Raw genomic sequence first — 23,208 nt, 5'->3', positions numbered from 1 at the left:
TACCACCCCCTTTGCTCCTTTTTCTCCCCAGCTGTCTGCCTAGTCACTGGGTCCTCAGAAGAAGGACGCACTCAGGGCCCTGGGAAGGCCTTGGGAGGCTAGTGTCCTCGTGCCCATTACCCCCAGGCCATTGCCTCTTTTCCTCCCAGCTGAGATGCAAATGACTTTCCATCCTTGAACTTTGGTAGGACTTGGCCCTAGTCAGAATCACCTTGCTCCAGAGTCCCCCTGCCGGGGGCTCAAAGCTAAAACAGACTGTGAACCAAGCTGCCGTGGTGAGAATCTGCAAATTCCCATCCGTCTCATCCTGCCCAGCCTCATCGTACCTGGAAGGCTCTTCTGGGGCCCTGTTGGGTGTTGGGCCAGGAGCCCTTCCAGGCAATTGAGGAACAGTGAATGGTTGTCCTGCAGCTTGCCTCATTCCTGCGTGCACAGGCTCCAAGAGGCAAGCCATGGCTCTTGCCCTCGCCCCAGCTTCTGAATGAGTGCGGTTCCCAGCAGTTCACCAGCTCTGGCCAGAGAGGGTGATCAGGGCGATCCACAGAGCAGACTCACTGAGACCCTCCCAAAATGTTCCTGAGTTGGTGGTAATTAACAATGCCTTTATTTGTTGCTTGGTTTGCAAATTCATGTATCTGCCTTTTTCCTTGAAAGATTTTTGGATGGACAATTAGGGACCAATCAAAAGGGCTCAAAGTGTCTGAAGACCTTGATAGTAGACTTAGCAACGTTGAGCATGTTATGTCACCTTGCTGGGCCTCAATTTCCTCATCTGTAAAATGGGAGGAGTCACCTCAGTCCTGCCTGCTTTGGGCTGTAAGCAGCCAACACAGTAATGGCCGTGAGGCCACAGTCAGCAGTCCCTCCCACCAGGGCTCTTCCCACCAAGGACTCTTTAGGGAGGGCACTGGGGTAGCTTTCTAAAAGAAGAGTCTCTGAGGGCTGAGGATAGTGTCAGGCTCAGCATAAATGTGAGGAGCCCCAGCAAAGTGCAGAGCCAACTTTGGAGCTCAGTGGCATGTCTGCTCCAGCTACGTGGTCCTATCACCCTAGCCCCTCTCCCTGAGGACACAGAGCTACAAGCAGAAGCAAGCCCAGCTGGACCTGGGCAGCTGGGCATGCCGGACCTTGCACTTTTTCTCCTCCCTTCCCAGGACACTGGGTATTTACTCTGTTAAGGCCCTGGGGTGCAGATGGGAGTATGGAAAGACTAATCATCCCGCCATCAAAGAGCTGGTGCTCTAACAGTAGCACTATTCACCCTAGCAGCTAACATTTACTGAGTCCTTGCTGGACGCATTATCTCTCTGATTCCTCACTAGAGCCCTGTGGAGGTACATTGGCATTATCCTTGACTTGCAAATGAGGAACTCAAGTTCACCAAGTTCAAACCAAGTTCAAACCAAAAGTGCCTTGCTCAGGTCAAGCACCAGGTGGAGCTGCTGGAACCATTTGTTAGTTGAGTTTTAGATGAAGGGTCACCATTGTTTGGGAACCACTGAAATCTGAATTCAAATCCTGGCAATTCAATTATCTGTCTAAGCCTGACTTTTCTCAAAGGAAACTGTGCTCTGAGAGTGAGAAGCTTCCTATGGAAATTTCCTCACTCAGTGCTTGAAATAGGGTAGACATTCAGAGACTGGTCACGATTCCTGCTAAACTGAGAGCTAGTGGGGGAACATTGCTTCCCCGATGCCCAGCACCCCCTCCAAGCAAATGTCAGGATGAAATACACCCCCAGGTCCTACTTGGATCTGAGCCATTAGCCTGTGCCGCTGCTGTTCCAGGCCGGTCCACCCAGGCACTCTGGGGGGACATTCGGTCTCGGGAGGCACTATGGGGTGGGTTTGGGGCGACGGAGGGAGGGATGGAGTTGGCCGGAGCACCTGGGCATTCCACACGCTGGCTCGGCAGCAGCAGGGGATCACTTGGGGACACTTGGGTGAATGCACCGGGGCTGCCTGGCAGAGGAAAAGAGCCCTGGGCTGGAAGGCGAGAAACCAGGGTTCCAGTCCTGGTTCCGCTGACTCTTAGGGCCTCTATTTCTCATCTGTGGAATGAGGGTGGACTTCTCTGTCCCCCGGAATCAATGGAGTGGGAGCCCGTCATTGAAATGGGAGTGTCCAGTTGAGCGCGGCCTTGTTTCTGCCCCCACGCCTCCCCGCGGCCTGTCAGAGCCCGGGGTAGATGAGGGCAGCGCGGGGGTCACTGTGCCCACACAGAGGGCCTCAGGCCGGCAGGGCCCCCGGTCCTGGGACTGTCTGCGTGAGGGTGGCACAGGAACGAGGAGCTTCCTCTCACCCCCCCACCCCGCCCTGTGGGAGTAGCTTCATTGTGGAAGAGGGAACTACGGAGATCTGGGCAGACCAAAAGGTGCCGTCCTTTTGGCCATTGGGGTCACATCACCGTTCTCTATTGCTTCTCACTGCCACCAAGTAAAGTTCCAGCTCCGGCCCCTTGTAATCTGCCCTGAGAGCTAGAGTTAGTCCCTCCGACCTCATCTCCTGCCAAGGCCTGCCACAAACCTGAGCTGTGGCCACACACTGCTCACAAATACAGTGTCCACTTTGGGGCTTCTGACGTTGCCTTTTCTCAAGCTCTTCCCTCTTCCTTAAGTGCCCTCCCCACTGTCTTTACCTCAGGTTATGACGATCCTTCTCAGCCTTTCAGGCTAAGATCAAAGGCTGCCTCTTCCGTGAAGCCTTCCTTGAATACTCCTCTCTTCAGAATTAATCCTCCCATCTCCTCTCTTCCCACAGCACATGGCTCATACTCAGAGTCTGACTCCTGAGGGCTGGGACAGGTCCCCCTCCAGTCCCTGCACCACCTGCCCACTCCCACCCCCCAATTCCTACCACGGGAAAGTCTTGTGCAATGAACTCTTTGTGGTGAATGAAATCGCCAGGAGGAGCGGCGACCTCACAGCAAAAGTTTCCAAAGCTTGACCTTTGTAGCAGGGAAATTCCTGGCATTTCTCAAGGAACCTTGCCAGCAGGGCTGGCGCTTGCACACTCCCATCTGCTTCTCTGCAGTTCAAATAAACAGGTAGCAGCGGGGGGACTGGAGCCGCTGTCCCCCGAGGACATCTCTGCGTTCTCCCGGCAAAGGCTATGAGCTTCTACCTTATACAATTCTGAGTAATGGTCAAGAAACAGCGGAGCTGGACTCCCTGCCTTCCAGCACCAGCTTTGCCACTTATTAGCTGTGTGCTCTTGGCAAGATACTTTTCCTCTCTGTGCCTCTATTTTCTCATGTGTGAAAGGAGGAAAATAATAGAGCCCACTGGCTTATTGGGCTGGTTAAATCAGTTACTGCATAAAAGCACTTTGAATGACTGGCAAATGCGTAACCTTTCAACAAGCATTGGCCGTTGTGGTTGCTGACGATGACGATGACGCTCCTGCTGCTATTGTCATCTGTCCCCCTCCTGAGGGGGCGGTCCTGTTTGGGGGTGCGGGTGGAGGTGGCGGAGGAAGGATGGGGGCTGAGGTAGTGGAGGCTTCCCCCTGGCCGGCAGCAGCGGGGCTGCCGGGGCCTCCCTGCGTCCCAAGACGGGCTGCGGAACCCAGAAGAGACTTTCCCCTCGGAGCCGCAGGCCAGTTTCTCTCGCAAGCCCCCCACGCTCCTGCCCTGACCGGCTCTCCGTTCCTTAATTAAAGCCTTGCCGAGGCGGCCCGCCTGCCGCAGCCGCCTCCGCGGCGCTGAGACTAATTGCTGCCACCTCCGCGCCTGTAGTGACAAGCGGGTGAGGTCACCGCCTGGGACGGGAGACGTGAGTTCCCAGCCCCCCTCCAGCCGCCTCTCCCCACGCGGAGCCCGTGTGGCTGGGAGATAAGGGGCCCTCTGGCCATTCCTCAGCCCAGATGCTTCCTTTCAGCCCGAGCTATAACGGGCTCGGGGAGCATGGCGGGGGGGGGGGGGGGGGGGGGGGGGGGGGAGCGTGGTCTGGTGTCCCCTCCCGTGGGAATCGGGGCCTATATTTCTGCCCAGGATGACAGAATTTCTATTACCTTAAAGGGCTCATCTATTTAGGCTGCAATTTTTTTGAAGCCCTGTCCGCTGTTATTGAACCCCGCGTGCTGGCAAGGGGAGCTGGCACTCCATCACCCAAATGCACAGGCTCATTTCCACATTTTTCTCCCCTTTCTCCGGGCCATCATAGGTCATATGCAAACCTCGGCTGCCCTGGCGGGGGAAGACGGGAAGGGGGCAAGAGTTATGAAAATCCAGAGGAGTGGAGCCGTGATTGGATTTTCCTGCACGGTTTTTGATGTCCTTTAAAGATGTTGCCCGCCCTGGGCCTCCCCCTGGCTGGGCAAAGTGCATGTCGGCCTCGTGCGGCTTCCGGGCTGGAGTTAGGGAGCAAGGGCGACTGGGAGCCAGAAAGGACCGTGGACTCTGAAATTTATAGCCGGGTGACAGGTACATCATGCAGGTGCTTTTCCTCTTTTAAGAGTTCTCTTCTTCAAACTGAGGTCTAAGAGTAGAAAACCAGCTTCTCATCCTTCATTCCGCCCCACTCCCCTTGACTAACTTCCTAATTAATGTCATGAAAAATTTTCCTGGATGCAACCAGAAGAGCATAGAGAGTGCAAAATAGCAGAAATGATCCAGAAATATCAGTGCACACAAAGGCATTCTCCAGTATCCGAGTGAACTCTTGGGTTCAGGTGGAACCGGACTCAAAACCCAGCTCTGCCGTCAGTTGCTCTATGGCTTCCAGAGAGTTCCTTAAACTTCTCCAGCCTTAGTTTTGTCATCCAACAAAAATGGGGTAACTCATGGGATTGGGCTACAGCGTCATTCTCAGGATTGAATTAGGGAAAATGTATACAGTGCGTGGAAAAGGCCTGGCACGTGGCAAGTGTTCCGTGTTTGCCGAGGCTGATCGGGTAGTTGCGTAAAGATGACATACTGGAGGGAGAAGGGCATGGGTTAGGGGTCAGGCGGGCCTGGGTCAGAACCCCAAGCCTGCCACTCAGAAGCGGTGCTCCTTTGGTCATGTAAGCGCCTCCCTGAGCCCGGGTTGCCCATCCGGAACATGGGTTCACGGTGCTGCCCGTCAGGGTCGGCTTGAGCGCCGGATGAGACACTGCGAGTAAAGCACCATCTGACGGGAATCGCGCTTCCTAACAGCAGAGTCGGAAGCCTGCCCAGCCCTTCCCTGGGGTGCCCTCTCGTTTTATAGATGGGGAAACTGAGGTCCAGAGAGGGAAGCGGCTGATCTCAGGTCACACAGCAGATCACCGGCAGGCAACCTAAATCTTAGTCCAAGACTCTTTCCACCTTCCCCGCCCTCTCATGAGTTTGCTGTACCGGGAGGAGACATTTACTGATTTTTCCCAGGGAAGAGTGGGGGAATTACTAGGGGGTAAATCATGTTGGCAATTAATCCACAGAGCAAAGGAAGGGAAATTGGTTTTATGTCACTAAGGCTGAGTCCAGCCTTCTCCCTCTGGGACCTCACAGTTTGTGGCTTTATTAGGGAAAACTGCTGACACTTTTGTTGCAGAAAATAAAGGCTCCCCAGCTCACACCAGTCTCTCCCTGCCGCGCTCCTAATGTCCTTATCAGTGCCTTCATTACTGGGGTCTGGAGCTGGGACTTTGGTCTCTGGTGCCTGCAGCCCTCCCCCTGCAGTGGAAGACGCTATGGGGGCAGATCGGAGGCACCCAGTTTTGTTATGTTTGTTTTTGTCCGACTTTCTGGTATAGATGGGGCTGCTAACTCCTCGCCAGCTCCCTGTCCTGGTCAGAGCCCAGGCCCTGCATCTGACCCTACAGATTCCAAAGGGTGGGGCAGGGCGTCAGAGGAGCTTCCCTGAAAGGCCAGAAGAAGTGGGTGGCCAGTAGGGAGCGGGGCTGGCTCCTGTTCTGAGCACGGGGTAACTGCAGCAGGCCCTCGGCTAGCCGCTCTCCTCCGCAGCTCTGCTCAACGTACGTGATTTTATTTAATTGCCCAATCCCTTGCTCATTCATTCATCCACACATGCATTTATTTCACAAATGCTTCTGGAGCACCTGCTGTGAGCTGGGCACTGGGACTCCAGCTCCATGAGGCAGTGGTCCATCTCTGGGGAGCGCAGACCTTGAGTCAGAGAAACCTGAGGCTGAATCTCTGTGCAGCCACTCGCCTGCTGGGCGACGAGGGGCAGTGACTCAGTTTGCTAGGGCTGCTATAACAAATACCACAGACCCGATGTGGATGAAATTCCCACAGGAATTTATTGTCTCCCAGTTTTGGAGTCCACAAGTCCAAAATCAAGGTGTTGGCAGAATCACGCTTTCTCTGAAGTCTGTAGCCTTCTGGTGGTGGCCCACTGGCAGCCTGTAGCTTACCCTCTGCCTCCGTCACGTGGCCATCTCTCTCCCTGTCTGTCTCCTCCTGTGTCCAGTCATACTGGATTAAAACCCACCCTGACTCCGTTTAGCCTCTCCTTAGCTAACAGGCTCTTTGAAGATCCTATTTACAAAGGAGTTCACATTTGCAGGTCAGCGGTTAGGACTTGAACATGTCTTCGTGGGGGACGTGATTCAACCCACAACAGGCTGGTTCACCTCCTGACTTTGTGCATCTCTCCCATGGAAGAAACCTGTGGGATCGCTGTGGGGGTGACAGCAGGCACGTGCGACAGAAGTGCTTGGCACAGAGCAGGCAAATCTTAGCCTCCTTTCTCACATCTTTTTGCAGTAGCCTCGCTCTTACTTACTGGGCCACACGTAATAATTTTAACTGCCTAAAGCTTATGCAGCACTTTCTCTGGGCCAGGCACTGTTTTAAGCACTTTACAGACATTAACTTATTTCATCTTTACTACCACCCTTGGAGGAAGGTACTGTTAAAAACCCCATTTCACAGGTGGGGAAACTGAGATACAGAGAGGTTAAGTAACTTGCTCAAGGTCGTGTGGCCAATAAGAGCGAGAGCCAGGACTTGAACCCAGTGGTCAGACTCCAGGGTCAATGGATTGACCTTGCACTCCACCCTCTCTACCTCCTACTACCTCTTCTGTGGGACAGCCCAGAGTGGTCTTTGCAGGACAAGATGAAACTGTAACGCTGGCCACCAGGGCACCCTGCTCCAGCCACAAGAGCTGAGTCTGGAAGTGGTCACCAAATTACAGGCAATTGGGCATCTGTCAGATAGCGCAGGTGCGGTGGGTGCGGCACAGGCTGCCTCCACCCTGGGTGGTGGCATGGATGGAGCACCCAGTCACCGCCATGATGCCCAAATGGGTCCCAGTTCTTCTGCTGCAGAATGCTCTCATACCCATCATCTCAGGTATTTTCCCCGGCCTTCTGAAGTTAGATGTCACTGTTCCCATTTTGCAAATAAGGAAACAGGCTGGGCAAGATTATGCAAGCCTCTGGAGGCCTCAGCCCTCCCCTGTCTCCTCGGGTCCCTGGGCCCAGGGCTGTGCCTTCCCCAGACACTGGCTACCAGGACTTCCCTCCCTGCCCAGCCTTCCTCAGAGGCCCTGCTTCCCTCCCTTCCCTCTGCCCCAGGCCGCATCCTGACTGAGCTCCCATGGCACCTGCCCCCTGAGGCCCTGGGCCTTGAATGGGGGCACACTCCAGGCCCACACTGCAAGGGGTGAAGCACTCTGAAAACTTGCCTGAGAAACCTCTGGGAACCAAAAGAAAAAAAAAAAAACCATTCCAGATGAGCGCAGCTGTACAAAGACTTGGATAGTTTCCAGGAGCCGGGGACTGGCAGAGAAGGACAGGGTGGACCACAGAGGCAGCCTTCCCCTCCCCCACTCCTTTTTTTCCCAGTCAAAGCCCCTCAGGTTTTCACTTCTCGGCTTTCTTTGCATTCACGCCATAATTTTTTTAGTGATGCTGCAACCGATAAATGATTGGCTTTGCCTGAGTCTGGACTCTGTGTCTCTCTGAGCAACAGAAATGCAAGATCCCTGGACAGGGCTCCGCCTTGGGGGGCAGGAAGAAGATGAGGCCAGAAGTAGGAGATGGAAACTCAGGGAAAGCGGCTTCCTTTTAACTAAGGGCAGAGCCACGTGCCACACTGATGATATCCAGGTCTCCGGCCCACGTCATTGTCATCTTCGTCAGCGTAGCCAGCTTTATGTCTGTTGGAGGAGAGAGGCCATGTGATGGGTGCCAGCCCCTGGGCTGACTCGCTCTCCTTCTGCCTGTTATCCCACCATCTTAGCCATATTCCTTTGTGTCCTGAAGCCCTTTGGGTGTCAAGAGCCTCCTAACAAGATACAAATGCCCCACAGAGTTCCGACTGGAAGCCTTAATAGTCATTTCCGCCTCCACTGTCAACATCTACTTAATGATAAATGTATAGGAAAGAAGATGATGAAATTATCACAAAGAGCAGTAGGCACAGAGTACATGCTCAGGACTTTGGGGTTCCCGTCACTTCTGACCTGTCTGCAGTCGGGGCACTAAGAAGAGAGCACGAGCACAGGCTCTGGAGTCAGGCAGCCCCTTTCCCACAGTGTGTCTTGAAGCAAGTTACCTCCTCCAGCCTTGGGATGCCCTCTCTCTAGGATGGTGATAGTAATTCCTTCCCTGTAGGATTGTTATAAGGACGAAAGTAGGCAAGGGATTAAAAAAAGGTGCCTGGCACAGGGCTGGCACAAAGAGGATAGAGTTAAAAGCTTGAGTTTCCTTCCCTCCATCTTCAGCAGTGGGGATGGGTCAGTCTGTCCTAAGCCATTAGGTCAGCTCTATGTGGACAGGTGAAAGGCCATGGCCAGTGGCAAGCACCAGAGTCTCTCCCCCACCTCCCCCCAAATGGGCTACCCACTATGCATATGCTCTGCACAAAAGTCTCCAGGGATTTTAGACTTTGGGAGGCTCCTGATAAGAGTTTGCCAAGTAAGCCCTTATTAGCCCGTAGTGTCTTCTCCAAACTCAGGAGAGACTCTTGGGAAAGGAAATGGTTAGATAAGGAAAAGGGGCTACAGGTAAGACAAGGGCATTGATGCAGACAAGAAAAGAATTTTATGATTTTACTATGATAGCAGCTGAGTCCCCAGAAGGACCCCAGATCACAGAGCCAATAAGTGACATGGCCTGAACTTGACCCCACATATTGTTCTTCCAAACTAGCTGCTGGGCTGGCCACACCTACCACTTCTCAGGTCTCCCTGAAATTTTTCTATATCTGCTAGGGAGCTGTTAGAGGGTATTTGTGCTCCTTCAGAGAGGCCTTTTGAGGAGTCGGGGTCAGAGAGCATCTTTATGCAAATTAGAAAAAGGTACCCCTTTCTAAAGACATTCTGCTGACATCTACCAGTAAACTAATGAAATAAGTGCACAAATCTACCATGTCGTGTCAGTGGCACTGATAGATTTGTGCAGTGCACAGCCTGCACGACTGTACAGAGCAGCCTCCAGTTACTGGCATCTGATTCATTTTGGACAGTCATAAATGAAAATGAAAGTTCCAGAAGCTTCCAGATCTAACCTTCAGCACCCATTACCCCCTACCTTGGGAACCAGACAGAATGACCCAGCCCCACAGGGAGGTAAGGACAAGGAATGAATGTGGCAAGAGGCCTCCATCCCTCTCTCCCTCTCACCCTAGCTGCCTCTGCTCCTCATGCCTCATGCAAAGCTTCTTTTTCCCAACATGTATCCACTGTCAGGTGCTGCTTTATCAGTGGCACTAATTAGGTCCAGGGAGGTTTGCTCTGTGTTGGAGAGGCTGCTGTTCAGTCCAAGCTGTTCTCTTTGTCTTGTGGGCCACGTAGCATTCTTTTCTTCCCTAGAAAATCACAAATAAGACTCCTCACCTGGAAGTCCCACTGCCCGAGTCCCCAGAGCTGGGAGTGAGGGGTGCCTGAGAAGGGTGGGCAGGGGGAGCACAGCAGCCCCAAGACCGGCACTCTGCTTGGCAAAGAGCTGGCACTTGCCCGGCGAAAACCTCAGTGAACAGTAAAGCACACGACACATGAGCTTCACTGGCCCTGAAGGGACACAGGCACTCAGTAGACCCCAGAAGCAGCCACCACTGGTGACCCTGCAACTGCCAAGTCCAGGGATAACAGAGGAGAGAGGAGAACAGAAACAACCAGCAGGCAGGGCAGGCCATCAAAGACCGCAGGGCATCTGGACATAGAGAGGGAGCCAGCCTGTGCCCTCTCGTGCCACAGACTCATCTCGTGCCCCACCCCCCACCCGGCCACTGGACGGTAAGCTCCCTGAGGACAGGGACGAGCTCTGCTCCGCTCACTGTGTACCCCCTGGCCTAGCACAGTGTCTGGCACATACTAGTCCTTAAAAATATTACCAGAATGTGTGAGTTAAGTCAGCGCGTAAGTATTGGGCACCCACTGTGGATGGGGTCACAAGGTTAAACAGATGCTGTCTCTGCCTTCATGGAACTTACAATCTCGTGAATAAGAGATGGATTTTAAAAAGTGATTATTTTATTACAATTGTGTTAATTCCCTAAAGAAATATGTATCAGGGAAACTTGCTCCGGAAGTTAGGTAGTAAGGGAGAGTTAAAGGGAGTCTAAAAAGGTCCGTAGAATGCATCGGGTCTTGTTGAATAAAGGAGGCCCAGGACCTAGCAGGGTGTCTGGCCTGTAGTAGGTGTTCAATAAACACTTATGGAATGGGTAAATGAATGAATGAGGCAAAGCCTGCAGGGGCCGCTGCCTGTGCCTCACTTAAGCCCATGTATTCTGATCCCAGGTCAAGAGCCCTTTCTGGCCTCAACCATCTCACCCGCCTTTCCAACCAAAGGCCAGGTGGGCTCCTCCTGGCCCATCCAAGTGTCCTTTCTATCAAGCTCCGTGGGCTAGCAGGCACATGCTGTGCAGGTGTCATCTGGAGAACTCCGTTTTACTCCGTTCACACATCCTCTTACCCAACGAGCATATTTAAGGGTTCCCGAAGATGAACTGACAAAACCACCTCCCTCTTCTGTGTGAGACAGGATCACCCACCTTTCACCCTCCTCCCTCTCCCACTCAAAAAAAAAAAAAAAGCCCTCATTAACCCACTGCCCATTGCAAGGAAAACAGATGATCAACACGAGAATCCCAGCTGTTGATTAATTTTCCCAGACAGGGCTGAACTACAGAGCAGCGTATTTCAAATAAACAACATTTGAAAAAAAATTTAATAGAACATATAACTCATCACCCAGCGGGGTATGGGCCTGCGCTGCCACACTGTGCGGGAAGGCAGGTGGAAGGCGGAGTTGAGATTTGCATCTCTTTAGTGGGACCTGCTCAGGGGTTCCATTCCTCCAGCAGTTCTTTCAAATCAAGTTCAAGATGTTAATAGCTAATGCTGCATCTATAATTATCAGGCCTTTGGATGAGAGGAAGGGTTCACCATTCACAAAATGAAGACACTAAGCGGGACTGGCAGGCTTCCCCTGTTGGGAGGTGGAGGATTTCCTTTCCAGGGATAGGGGGGTTGTGGGTTAGGGGGCTGAGATAGGGATAATTCAGGATAGAAAAACATGCAGGCAGGGAGCAGATGTGGCTCGAGCGGTTGAGCGTCTGCCTCCCACATGGGAGGTCCAGGGTTCAGTTCTCAGTGCCTCCTAATAACAAAGACAAACAAGAAGAAGCAAGCAAATGAAAAATCAATTCAGGGGAGCCAGTGTGGCTTAGTGGTTGAGCACCCACTATAATGTCCCAGTTATCATCCCCAGCCCTGGTACCTCCAAAACAAAAACAAAACTTGCAGGCTTCACTTTCCAGGTGCTGAGAAAGGGCCAAAGCATCTGGGCCTTGGTGGGCAGCCCTTCCTCAAGGTCAAGGCCTAGGTACTGAGTGCACTGTCAAGCTGAACTGGGGCAGCAGAGAGTAACCCAGAGTTGCACCGCACAGCTGTAAGCATCCTGCGATTGGAATGGGGGAGCCGGGACATTTGAGTTCCAAACCCATCTCTGCCTTGCATTAGCTGCATGATCTTGGGCAAGTCACTTTCCCTGTCTCAGTCTCAGTTTTCTCACCTGTAAAGCAAGCAGCTGGACTGGGTGATTCCCAATAGCCCTTCCAGCTCTGACACCTGCCATAAGGAATGGGTGTGTGACCAGCCCCAGCCCAGGCTGAGTGACAGCCTCCCAGCTGGCTCCCCACCTGCGGCCTCACCGTTCCTCGCTCCTTTGGGAGTGTCCCCTGCTGCAAACAAGAAGATGCTCAAAGAGAGCCAAAGGGCCCTGAGAGAAGTCCCAGCCAGTGGTTTCCAGCTAGACACCTGCAAATGCTCGAGCAGGTTGCCAAGAGCCCTTTTGAACATTTTGCAAAACCTACAGGAAATTCGACCTTACCTGTGATGAGGCTAGCCAAAACACCAAGGTTTTTCTTTTAATTGGAATTAAACTAACTCCATGTGGTATCCCAGGTAGGCAGGCACTGATCAGAGGCTCTGACTGGTGACATCATTGAATTTCTAGGTCATGGTTGGCAGGGAGATTCTGCCACCAGAGTCACATTGCAGGTAGCCACTGGCCAAATTGCACCTGCTCAATACCTGACGCCTTAGACCCCAGCACAGTGACAGCAGTGCCTTTCAAGTCGAGAGAGCTTTGTAGAAGGCAGGCAATAAAGGGTCTTTGGTGGTGAAAAATTGGGGAGACTGATTGACATCCAGAGCCTCATGTAATTGGTGTTTGCTGTATACACGTGGCATTAACATGAGAAGATTGCTTTCCAGCAGTGGGGATTCTGGATGGGGATCTTGGGGGACAGTCTCAATAAAGGGCCTTTGGGCCCAAGCCTGGTGAGGGGAGTGAGCAGAGATGCTGGGTGATGGAAACACCCGAGGTGCCAAATGCAAACTCCCTGGCTCTGCCTCTGGTCTGAGCTACCTTGTCCTTTGCCCCAGAGAGTGGAAAGATCAACACACAAATTCAGGGCTGGTTGGGGCCAGGCCCCGAGTGAGGGGAGAGAGGTGGCTAGGACCCCATCCCCGAGGGCCTGCTGGCCCCAGTCCTGCCTCAGGGCTCCCTCTGGGCTCAGGGTCCTCTTCCTTTCCAGGAAGGTGGTGGATGTGAGCCTCTTGGCTCAGAGGGTCTTGTTTCCCCGAGTGGATGCACCAGAGGTGCATGGTACTTTTCCAGCGGTGCTTCTCGCCCTCAACCTGCCCTGGCAGAGCTGGGCAGGGTAGGGGGTGGGAGGGGGCAGCGAGGCACAGGAGAGCAGGCCCTGGCCTGGCTTTCCCCTCACATGAGGGTCCCCACGGAGGCCAGCGTAAGTGGGGGAGCATGGGACCCATCCTTAGACCAGACGATATTCTGCTTCCTGTGTGTGACGGGAGCCCCACCCACCTGGGCTCCTCACTCGTCTGTTCAGTAATATTTATAAAGTACCTATGCTCTCTGCCAGGCACTGAGCTAGGGACCCCAGGGCAACTCAGACAAGAGATCCCTGTTCTTGTTCAGCTTCTAGTCCACTTGGGAAAGGCAGATAATAAAGGGGCCAAGTAAACCTATCTAGAAGTAGGCATGAACACGTCTGTGTGGACACTGCCTGGGGGTTGCAGGCTTCTCTGAACCCCTGGAACCCACTACCAGGGCTGGCTGGGAGTTGGTCCCACTCAGGAAGCATTTGTTGAATTGCCTGGCTTGAAAGATAAAGCCGATGGAAAGGGCCCAGGCCTCTGGTTCTGTCCAAACATCTCAATTAAACATTATGGGAGCCCATTAGGTCCCGGCAGGGTCCCAAGCCCTGACACTGTAGCCAGGATTAAAACCAGATCCCTGTCTCTAGCACTCACGGCCCAGGGGTCCCCTGCTGTGCTTAATTCTACCTAGACAGGCCTGGGGGTAGAGGAGAGGGTGGCAGGGATGACCCCTGGGAGGAAAGGACAAGGAAGGGGTCACAGATTTATACCCAGACCCACACAGATAGAGAAACCGCGCCACGTGGAAACACGCAGGTGTGCATACTGTACATATAGACATAAAACACTGGCCTGTGTAGACTCAGACTCTAGACAACCACGTTAAGGCCTGTTCACGGTGCCCACAAATCGAGGAGGCGTGTGGGTGAGAGCATGGCCCATGCTTGGGGGGTTGGCACGAGGGGCACCCTGAGACTCTCGGGACCCTGGCTTCGGGGTTGCCTGGAGGTGGGCGGCGCTGATGGCTAAGCTGGGGCACTTGGGCTGATGGGCGGCTTACCACTCCTGTCCATCGGCAGAGACCGGCCAGGGGACCAGGGACCAGGCCTGACCTTCAGATCAGAGGATGGAAGTCAGGGAATTAGAATGAAAGGTTTGCCTGTTGGTTTTCTGTGTTTTTTAAAAGAGCTTTTGGGTTTGTTGAAGAGATCGAATCAGATAGATGATCAGACAGAGCCCTGGACAGTGAGTTGGGGGGGTGGGGAGGAGGCGCTCGACGTTAGCTGTACAGCCTCACATTCCTCTGGGTCAGCATTGTGTGCTTTATTACTATTTTTCTTTATTTTTTTAAATATTACATTCAAAAAATATGAGGCCCCATATACCCCCCACCCCCCTCACCCCACTCCTCCCCCCATAGCAACAACCTCCTCCATCATCATGAGACATTCATTGCACTTGGTGAATACATCTCTGAGCACCGCTGCACCTCATGGTCAATGGTCCACACCATAGCCCACACTCTCCCACGTTCCCTCCAGTGGGCCATGGGAGGATATATAATGTCCGGTAACTGTCCCTGCAGCACCACCCAGGACAACTCCAAGTCCCAAATGCCCCCCCACATCACATCTCTTCCTCCCACTCCCTACCCCCAGCAGCCACCATGGCCGCTTTCTCCACACCTATGCCACATTTTCTTCGATTACTAATCATAATAGTTCATGAATAGAGTATCAGTAAGTCCACTCTAATCCATACTCTATTCCTCCATCCTGTGGACCTTAGAATGATTGTGTCCACTCCACATCTATGTCAAGAGGGGGCTTAGATTCCAGATGGGTGCTAGATGCAATCCTCCTGCTTTCAGTTGCAGGCAGTAGAACCATGTCTGCTTCCCAGGTTTTGTTGTTAGGAGCTGACATGTGCAAGGTGTTTGGAACATGCCTGGCACACAGCAGCCACTCAGTAAGTGGCGATTCGTCCCCCGGAGTGTGCCTTTGGTGTGTGGTAGTAGACGTTCGGGCAAGCTTCTGCTGTGAGGAGGGGAACCCAGGAGCCAGTCCGGAGGAGGTGGCGGGAAGTTGAGCCTGGGAGCATGGAATCTTGATTCCTGTCCTCTGTGAGAACCCCCTTTCCTACACTGGGCCCAGAATTTGTTGAGTGAGGGATGGAGCCCTCCACCAGAGCTGCTTTCTGCTTAAATCTTAAAGGGTTTTGTGTACTCTTTTCATAACAGATGCAGTTTACTTAGAGTAAAACATCTTTTAACATCCTTTTTTTTTTTAAGATGTATTTTTTATTTCTCCCCCCCCCTTCCTCCCCCCACCTCACTCCCTGCCCATTGTCTGCTCTCTGTGTCCATTTGCTGTGTGCTCTTCTGCATCCATTTGCATTATCCGGCAGCACCGGGAAACCGCGTCTCTTTTTTGCTGCTTCATCATACTACGTCACTTCTCCATGTGTGCAGCACCACTCCTGGGCAGGCTGTGCTTTTTTCACACAAGGCAGCTGTCCTTGTGGGGCGCACTCCTTGCAATTGGGCCAGCTCACCACATGGGTCAGGAGGCCCTGGGAATCGAACCCTGGACCCTCCATATGATAGATGGACGCTCTATCAGTTGAGCCATGTCCGCTTCCCTTTTAGCATTCTTTCTACTTGCCAAGCACTGCTCTGTGTGATATAAGATAACTCATTTAGTCTCTTAATCCTATGAGGTGGGAACATTATTATTCCCATTTTGCAGATTTGGGAACTGAGGCGCAGAGAGGTTAATCACTTACCCAAGGTCACGCAGTCAGTGGTGGAAGCAGGATGGCACTAGATGCAGTCGTCTTTCCACCCTGCTCTGCTGCCTCCCTGGAAGGGAGATCTGGTTCTTTCTCCTTCGCTCTCACTGCCAACTAGTACAAGTCACTGCCCCTGAGTCGTCGTTTCCTTCTCTGCAAGCAGAAAATTCTCTCTGCCTGGCAGCCTCCCGGGCTCCTGTGAGCCCGAACTGACAGTCGGCATCCCTGCGCAGGCTTCCCTGGGGGAAGGGGTGCGCTGGCGCAGCACTCTGGGGAGCCGGTCTTTCCCGCTGGGTGCATCTGGCCCCCTGGAGCAGGGCCAGGGTGGGCGTCCTCTCTGAGCCCTATCAGCAACCCCACAGCCTCCCGGGGAACCAGGGCTGGGGACCCTAACAAGGACCCTGGGAGAAAGGTGTGGCCTTATGAAAGCAAGCCCATGCTGAGAGAAGCCTGGCTGTGCCATGATTGGCACAGGGGCCCCGACACTGCGAGCCCAAGTACCTTCTTATGGGTTATTTATAGTCTCGGAGAAATTGGCGTTTTCTGGGTAATGGGGAAGTTGACAGGCTGCCTCCAGGGACTGGCCGAGGAACGCGTGGGAACCACGGGGCGTGCTGGTGAAGGGCCCTGGCCTGCCCTCGCCCTCCTCCCTGGTCCTGCGTGCTCAGGTGCCAGAGAAGCAGGCCAAGGCTGGAGAGGGCCTCCTTCCTTTCAAGGGCCCCTACCCTCAGGTCTTGCTGTGGCCTAAATGGAGAGGCCAGCTGCGTGGGGTCCTTCGGTAGAGAGGGGAGCGCTTCTATGCCAGGCTCATCTTTTTTACAGAGGCTGGAACTGAGGCTCAGAGAGGGGGCAGCAACCTGTCCAGCGTCACACAGCTCAGGGGCCCAGACGAGCTCTGGTCTTGGCCCAAGCTCTTCTCTGCATCAGGATCCCCACAATAAGCTTAGGTCTAAGAGCTGAGAAGCTGGTTGGAGGCACTGCAGACCAGCTGCCCCCTAAGGGGAGAGAGAGGGAATTTCGCATCCAGTGGACACCGGGATGAGCAGATTGCCCCAAAATGGATTCCTGAGTGGGGAAGGGGGCGATTCCTAAGCGGATGTCCTGGGGTGCTCAGGGAAGAAAGCCTGAACCCCTCACTTGGCTTTCAAGATTCCCCACCCCCTTTAAAGCTCCTCTTCCTACCTCTCTACACATATTCCTGCCTTCAGCTACCCCGAAAATTTCCCAGCTCTCCCGGCTCTCCGACTCCTCTGCACCCTTGCCCACACCGTCCCCTCCTCGACTGCCTTCACCCCACGCTTCTCTGATTAACCGAGTGCTCCTGCCCCGCAAGGCCCCCGAAGCCCCCATCCCTGGTGACGGGCCCCCACTCTCGCCTCCTCCCTGGAGCTATAGCCACACCCAGGGAGGCCTGGGGGCGTGGCCACTGTCGCGTGCCCCCCAGGCTCACCCTTCAGGACGGAGGCGCTCGTGCCTCCCGCCGCAGCGAGGGAAGTCTTTCCCAGCCGAGGTGCTCTGCAGTAATAGCCTTCAGTGGAAGAGAGGGAGCCCACCCACCCGAAGTCAGGCCCCTCCTGGGAGTAGCAGATATCCGTGATGGGGGGGCCAGGTGCAAGGGCCTCCCCTGCCTGCTCCCCAGGTGGCACAACTCTAAGCCACCCCAGCTCCAGAGCTCCCTGGCAAGTCAGTTGAGGCCTTGGTTGCAACTGACTTCAGGCCAGCCTCTCGCTCTGGCCAGTCCTGCTTCCCTTGCCTTTGTAGGGCTTGTCCCCAAGGCGTGCTAAGCTCCATCGCAGAGAAGGCTTTCCAGGGAGGCCAGCTTGGGACACCAGCAGCCAGCCTGGGTTTAAAGAGACATCGTAGCTCGCAAGTCACCTACTTTCTCCATGCCTCAGTTTTCTTATCTATCAAGTGGGACTAATGTCCAGGCAATCGTTTCTATCCCGTAAGAGGGTTGGGAGGATTGGATGTGATGATGCGTGCACGGTGCATGATGTTGAAAAAGCGCACAATAAGCATTAGCTAGTGCTAATTGTTATTTATCGCCGATGTTCAGGTGACTAGGGATAGGATGATATTGTCTGGGTTTTGGGGTTGTTGGTGAGAATCAAATAAGATTGGGGGCAAAGGGTCGAGTTCTGTGCTTCTGTGACCTAACACAGGCTCTGGGGTCAAGTTCCTGGGGGTTTTGGCCCACCCTGGAGCTTTGATCTGGAGACCTGAGCTGCCCCCCTAAATTCAGCCCCTCTCCCCCAAACTTCCCCAATCTGGTGAGGGACACTGCATTAGGTTTTCATTGCTTCTGTAACAAGTTACCACAAGCTTAAAACACAAATCTCTTATTTTACAGTTTTGTAGATCAGAAGTCTGGTGTGGGTCTCATCGCACTACAAGGTGCAGAAGGCTGTGCTCCTTTCTGGGGGCCCCATGGGAGAATCTGTTTTCTCTTCGTTCGGGGTGTTGTCAGAACTCAGTTCCCTGTGGTTGTAGGCCAGTGTCCCCGTTTTCTTACTGTCTGTAAGATGAAGGCTCTCCCCAGTTTCTAGAGGCCACTGACTCCCTTGGCTTGCAGCTGCTTTCCTTCTTCACAGTCAGCGCCGGTGGGTAGACGCCTCATGCTGTGTTCTCTCTGACCTATCTGCTTTCGTCGTCTTTCCCTTCCAAGGACACGTGTGATTAGATGAGGCCCATCCGAATAATCCAAAATAATCTAGACATCTCAATGTTCTTAATCTCATTTGCAAAGTTCCTTTGGCCACATGAGGTAACATATTCCTAAGTCCCGGGGATTATTAGGCTGTGGACATCTTTGGGGAGGCCATTATTTTGCCGACCCCAGCCAGCCAGCACGGGGAAAACCTCCGACCCAAAGCTCACTCTCTTCCTTTCCAGGGCGAGGTCTGTGCAATTCCTTGTGCAGCAGGGACCTACGGCCCCAACTGCTCGTCCATCTGCAGCTGTAGCAATGGTGGCACCTGCTCCCCAGTAGACGGCGCCTGCACTTGCAAGGAAGGTAAGGTGCCCTCTTTCCACCTCCACCCCCCACGTGTGTGTACACTGCCCAGGGCCCTGGGATGAGGCTACTCCACCCACTCACAGGGCCGGGCCAGGGAGCCTATGTTAGTAGTTGGCATCCAGTCAAGGGAACAGAACCCAGTCCAGGGACCTCAACAGCAGGAATTTAAGAGGGGGGATTAGTTACAGTGGTGTTAGAACTGCTGAAGGAGCACACAAGGGGAGGTAAGCAACCCAGAGAGTAGCAACCGTGCGAGAAGCTGCTACCACTCCTAGAGTTTCCAGAGCCTGGGAGTGAGGGCCACCCAAGGATCTGTGATGACAGAGAGGGCACTAGAGCACAGACGGGACTCAGCACCAGAGGTTCTGCCCAAGGCAGGGAAAGACAGGGGATACCTGGCTTCTGCCCTGCTCCCACCCTTGAGGCTCTGCCACGTAAACACATCTGGGAGGCAGCTGAAGGAGGAGCCTGGCGTATAGAGCCTGTGGGGTCAGCCCCTGTGACAAGGAGCAGAGCAGGGGAAGGGGGGATGGATCTGAGGGCAAACAGGCAAATGACTTGCCTCGGGATGTGAAGTCAGCCTGTCCTGCACACAAAGGCCCTGAGCCAAGCTACCTGCATTCGCCCTGGACAGGGTGAGTGCTCAGCTGCTTCCCAGTCCCAGGTGGGGTCACCCCCTGCAAGGAAAACAGTGAGAACGGGGAAGCAGGAGACCTGGGTTCCAGGCACTCTGAGCCAACTCTAGGTGGATATGGATTCTCACCCAGGGGTCTGAGAAGCAGTGGCTTGGGTGAGATGCCATGTAAGGGCTGGGGAGAGTGGGTAGAAAGCTGCGTGGTCCTGGGTGGAGAGGTGACAGACAGCCCTGCCTTTCCCTCCCGTCAGGATGGCAGGGCCTTGATTGCGCCCTGCCATGTCCCAGTGGAACGTGGGGCCTGAACTGCAATGAGAGCTGCACCTGTGCCAATGGGGCCGCCTGCAGCCCCGCAGATGGCTCCTGCTCCTGCAGCCCCGGCTGGCTGGGAGACACCTGCGAACTACCCTGCCTGGTGAGTGCCAAGGGCGGGGAGTGAGCAGGCAGGAGCAGACGTGAGGAGGGACAGGGTGGGCCCAGCCTCCCTTCAGGCCCTTTAGCTATGGTTATGTGTCTGGACTGGGTGGTGGGACACTTGAATTCAGGTCCCAGCCCTAGCTCTAACCACTCTGAGGCCACTTCCCCACTTTAGACATCAGCCTTCTCATTTATGACACAGCAAATACTTGGCAAATATGGCATCACTTTCTCTTCACTACTTTTGGTAAACATCATTCATTTGACTCTAGTACTTTACCTGAGCTCAAATGCAGCTTCAGAATCCTTCTCAACACAGCTCTACAGGGCAGTCCTTACTAATCCATCAGAGTTGCCATTCCTTGATGTCTAAGCTTCCTTCTATTTCCAACAGTCTATAATTTATGATCAGTGTGTGGTGGGACTAAACCAAGCACCACCCAGCAATAACCACCCAGGCTTAATTGCTGGATCTTAATCTAAGATACAAATACATTAAACCAGTTGATGTAGTATAGTTGAATGAGCATGGGCTTTCAAGTCCTGGGTTCAAATTCTGACTTTGCCACAGCCTGTGTTACCTGGGATTGAGATAATGAACATAAGGCTCTTGATATTTAATAAGCACACAGCAAATGCTCACCACCCACCTTCTTTGCCAGAAACAAAGAATAAATCATAGTCATTCCTCACATGCGAATGAAGTGCTATGGTTTACAAACTGCATTTTTATTTGCAATTTTAATTGATGGTCGTTACAGTCCTCTAAGCTTGACTATCAAGAAGTAGGACAGGACTGTCACTTCCCTCCCTCCAAATCCCGTACTCCTGTTAATGCAGCCAAAGAATTTTTGGATTGGCTTCATGGCTGAACTAACCCCAGTTATTATCCATAAGGTGCCTCCTTTGGTCTCAGCCCCTGCCTCCCTGCCTCCCTGTGGGGCCAGGGCTCAGTTTTGGCATCAAGATCCTGCAGACAGGTTAGAACCTCTGGGAATCCAAGTCTGATCATTTCTCTCTCTCCCTGCTCTCTGTAGGATGGCACGTTCGGGCTGAACTGCAGTGAGCGCTGTGACTGCAGCCACGCTGATGGCTGTGATCCCATCACAGGCCACTGCTGCTGCCTGGCTGGCTGGACAGGTAACCCTCTCTGCTCTGCCACCATCCAGATCTCTCTGAAATGGGTTCTTGGAATTTTCCTACCTCTCTCTCTCTCTTTTTTCAAAGCTTACTTTATTTATTTCTCTCCATTGCTCCCCTCCCCCCACCCCGTTGTCTGCTCCCTGTCCATTCGCTGTGTGTTCTTCTGCATCCGCTTGCATTATCTGGTGGCACTGGGAAACTGCATCTCTTTCTTTGTTGGGTCATCTTGCTGCGTCAGCTCTCCATGGTGTGGCGCACTCCTGGGCAGACTTTTTTTTTTTTTCACGCGGGGCGGCTCTCCTTGCGGGGCGCACGCCTTGCATGTGGGGCACCCCTACGCAGGGTTGCCCCCATGTGGCCTGGTGCTCCTTGCGCACAGCAGCATTGCGCATGGGCCAGCTTACCACATGAGTCAGGAGGCCCTGGGGATCGAATGCCGGACCCTCCATATGGTAGATGGTAGTTGAGCCACGACCGCTTCCTTCTCCTACCTCTCCACTGCTCTTTCTCTCCCTCCTTCACCTGCTCTTTTCCCGCTCTTTTTCTCCCTACTTCTCCTTAAATACACACCTTTCCCTTTGTCTCCTCTGGGCCTCAGTTCCTCCTTCCATTCAATTCCATTCCATTCAATTCAACTGAACAAATACGTATTGAATACCTATTATGTGCAGGCCCTGTTCTAGGAGCTGGAGACACGCCTGTGAAAAAAGCCACACAAAGCCTGGTATGTGGTGGTCGTGTACCAGCTCAGCCTGTGTTTGCAGAGAATACGGGGGGAGTTGGTGCCAGGGAAATTTCTCCTTCAGCTCTGGCTCAGAATCCTGGTCCTTTGCCTCTGGCCTGTCCAGCCTACCTCCTAACTACCTGGCGAATCCACCCAGTTCTCTCCATCCCCACTGCCCCATCCTAACGCACGCAGCCCCACTTCTCGTTTGGCCCTGCCTTGGCCTCCTCGTTGGTCTCCAGGCCTCCACCCTGCCCGGCTGCATCCATTTTGCATGTGGTGGAAAGCAAACTTTTCAAAACCCAGATTTGTTCATTTCAGATCCCACCCAGAGTCCCTCGAAGGCTTTCCATGGGTCTTCTGTAAATCCCAAGTCGTCACTGCGGCCCAGGGCCCCGAGTGAGCTGGTCCGTCCCCCTCTCTCACGCCCCTGTCTGTGCATTCACTGTACTCCAGCCACAGTGCAGTTCTGGGGGATCCAACCACCGTCCTGACTCTGGGCCTCTGCAGAAGCCACTCCTGCTTCCCAGATCACCTGATCAGCACCTTCTCATCCATCAGGTTTCAACTTAAATGTCACTTCCTCTGAGAAGACGCTTTCATTCTGCTACATTCCCCTCTCCACCCCTGGCCAAGACGCCATAGCTGTAGTAGCTGCCTTTTATTCATTCTCATAATACCCTACACCTTTTCTTTTGTAGCACTTACTACAATTGTTATTAAACTCAGATTGCAGTGACTCGTTGTTTAAGATTGCGTCCCCACCTTGACCCTCAGCCCCATGAGGGCAGGAACCACATCTGCCTGGACCACCACGTAGCCCCTGGCGCGCGGTGGTTAGAAGTATGGGAGCTGGAGCGACTCTGCCTGTGTTTGTGACCCAGGCAAGTCCCTTAACCTCCCAGGGCCCAGCTCTCCATCCATAAAATGCAGAAAATAATCCTGACAATTACAGTATTGTTTTGACGTTGAAATGAGTTAATACCCATAAAATGTTAACAGTGCTGACGCATAACAAGCCCTCAGTAGATGTACAGCACGCCTATAGGAAGTGCTTCATAATTACATGTGGCTAGACAGTCCGGACGTAGTGGACGGCAAGGAGAAGGGGAATACAGCTGTTTCTGGCAGTGTGGGTTCTCAGATAAATAATTCACACCACGTTGCTATGCAGCCTCTGTTTTCCACAACCACAAAGTTTCTGAGCAGTCAAGGGCCAGAGACATTGCTTCCTTTTAGCATCTCCCCCCCAGCTCCCCCTGCCTGGCTCCTCTCCCTCGGTACAGAACAAGGCTTCATCCTGGTCATGGGCCTTCTAGACTCTAGCTGGAGCCAAATGGAAATCTATTTTAATTTTTTCCCCTTAATATCAAGATTTTAATGTCATCTGGTACTTAAAAATTCTGTCTTGATGGACAACC

General features: G+C 53.4%; 1 protein-coding gene across 11 annotated transcripts in view; it reads left to right on the top strand.

Annotated features, from left to right (window-relative positions):
- Positions 1 to 23,208, top strand: part of MEGF11 (multiple EGF like domains 11) — a 345,568-nt gene that overhangs the window by 283,118 nt on the left and 39,242 nt on the right. For all 11 annotated transcript variants that reach the window (XR_011648443.1, XR_011648442.1, XM_071214251.1 and 8 more), the window contains exons 11-13: positions 18,746 to 18,866; positions 19,755 to 19,918; positions 20,958 to 21,060. Coding sequence is in view for 9 of the 11 variants with exons in the window: in XM_071214251.1 (XP_071070352.1) it covers positions 18,746 to 18,866; positions 19,755 to 19,918; positions 20,958 to 21,060 (388 nt within the window). In the remaining 2 variants the exon portion in view is untranslated. The remainder of the gene's footprint in view (positions 1 to 18,745; positions 18,867 to 19,754; positions 19,919 to 20,957; positions 21,061 to 23,208) is intronic.

The sequence above is a fragment of the Dasypus novemcinctus genome, chromosome 3 (assembly GCF_030445035.2).
Source record: "Dasypus novemcinctus isolate mDasNov1 chromosome 3, mDasNov1.1.hap2, whole genome shotgun sequence".
NCBI classification, from domain to species: domain Eukaryota; kingdom Metazoa; phylum Chordata; class Mammalia; order Cingulata; family Dasypodidae; genus Dasypus; species Dasypus novemcinctus.
Note: the sequence above shows the minus strand (reverse complement) of the source record. Positions and strands in the feature narration are given on the sequence as shown.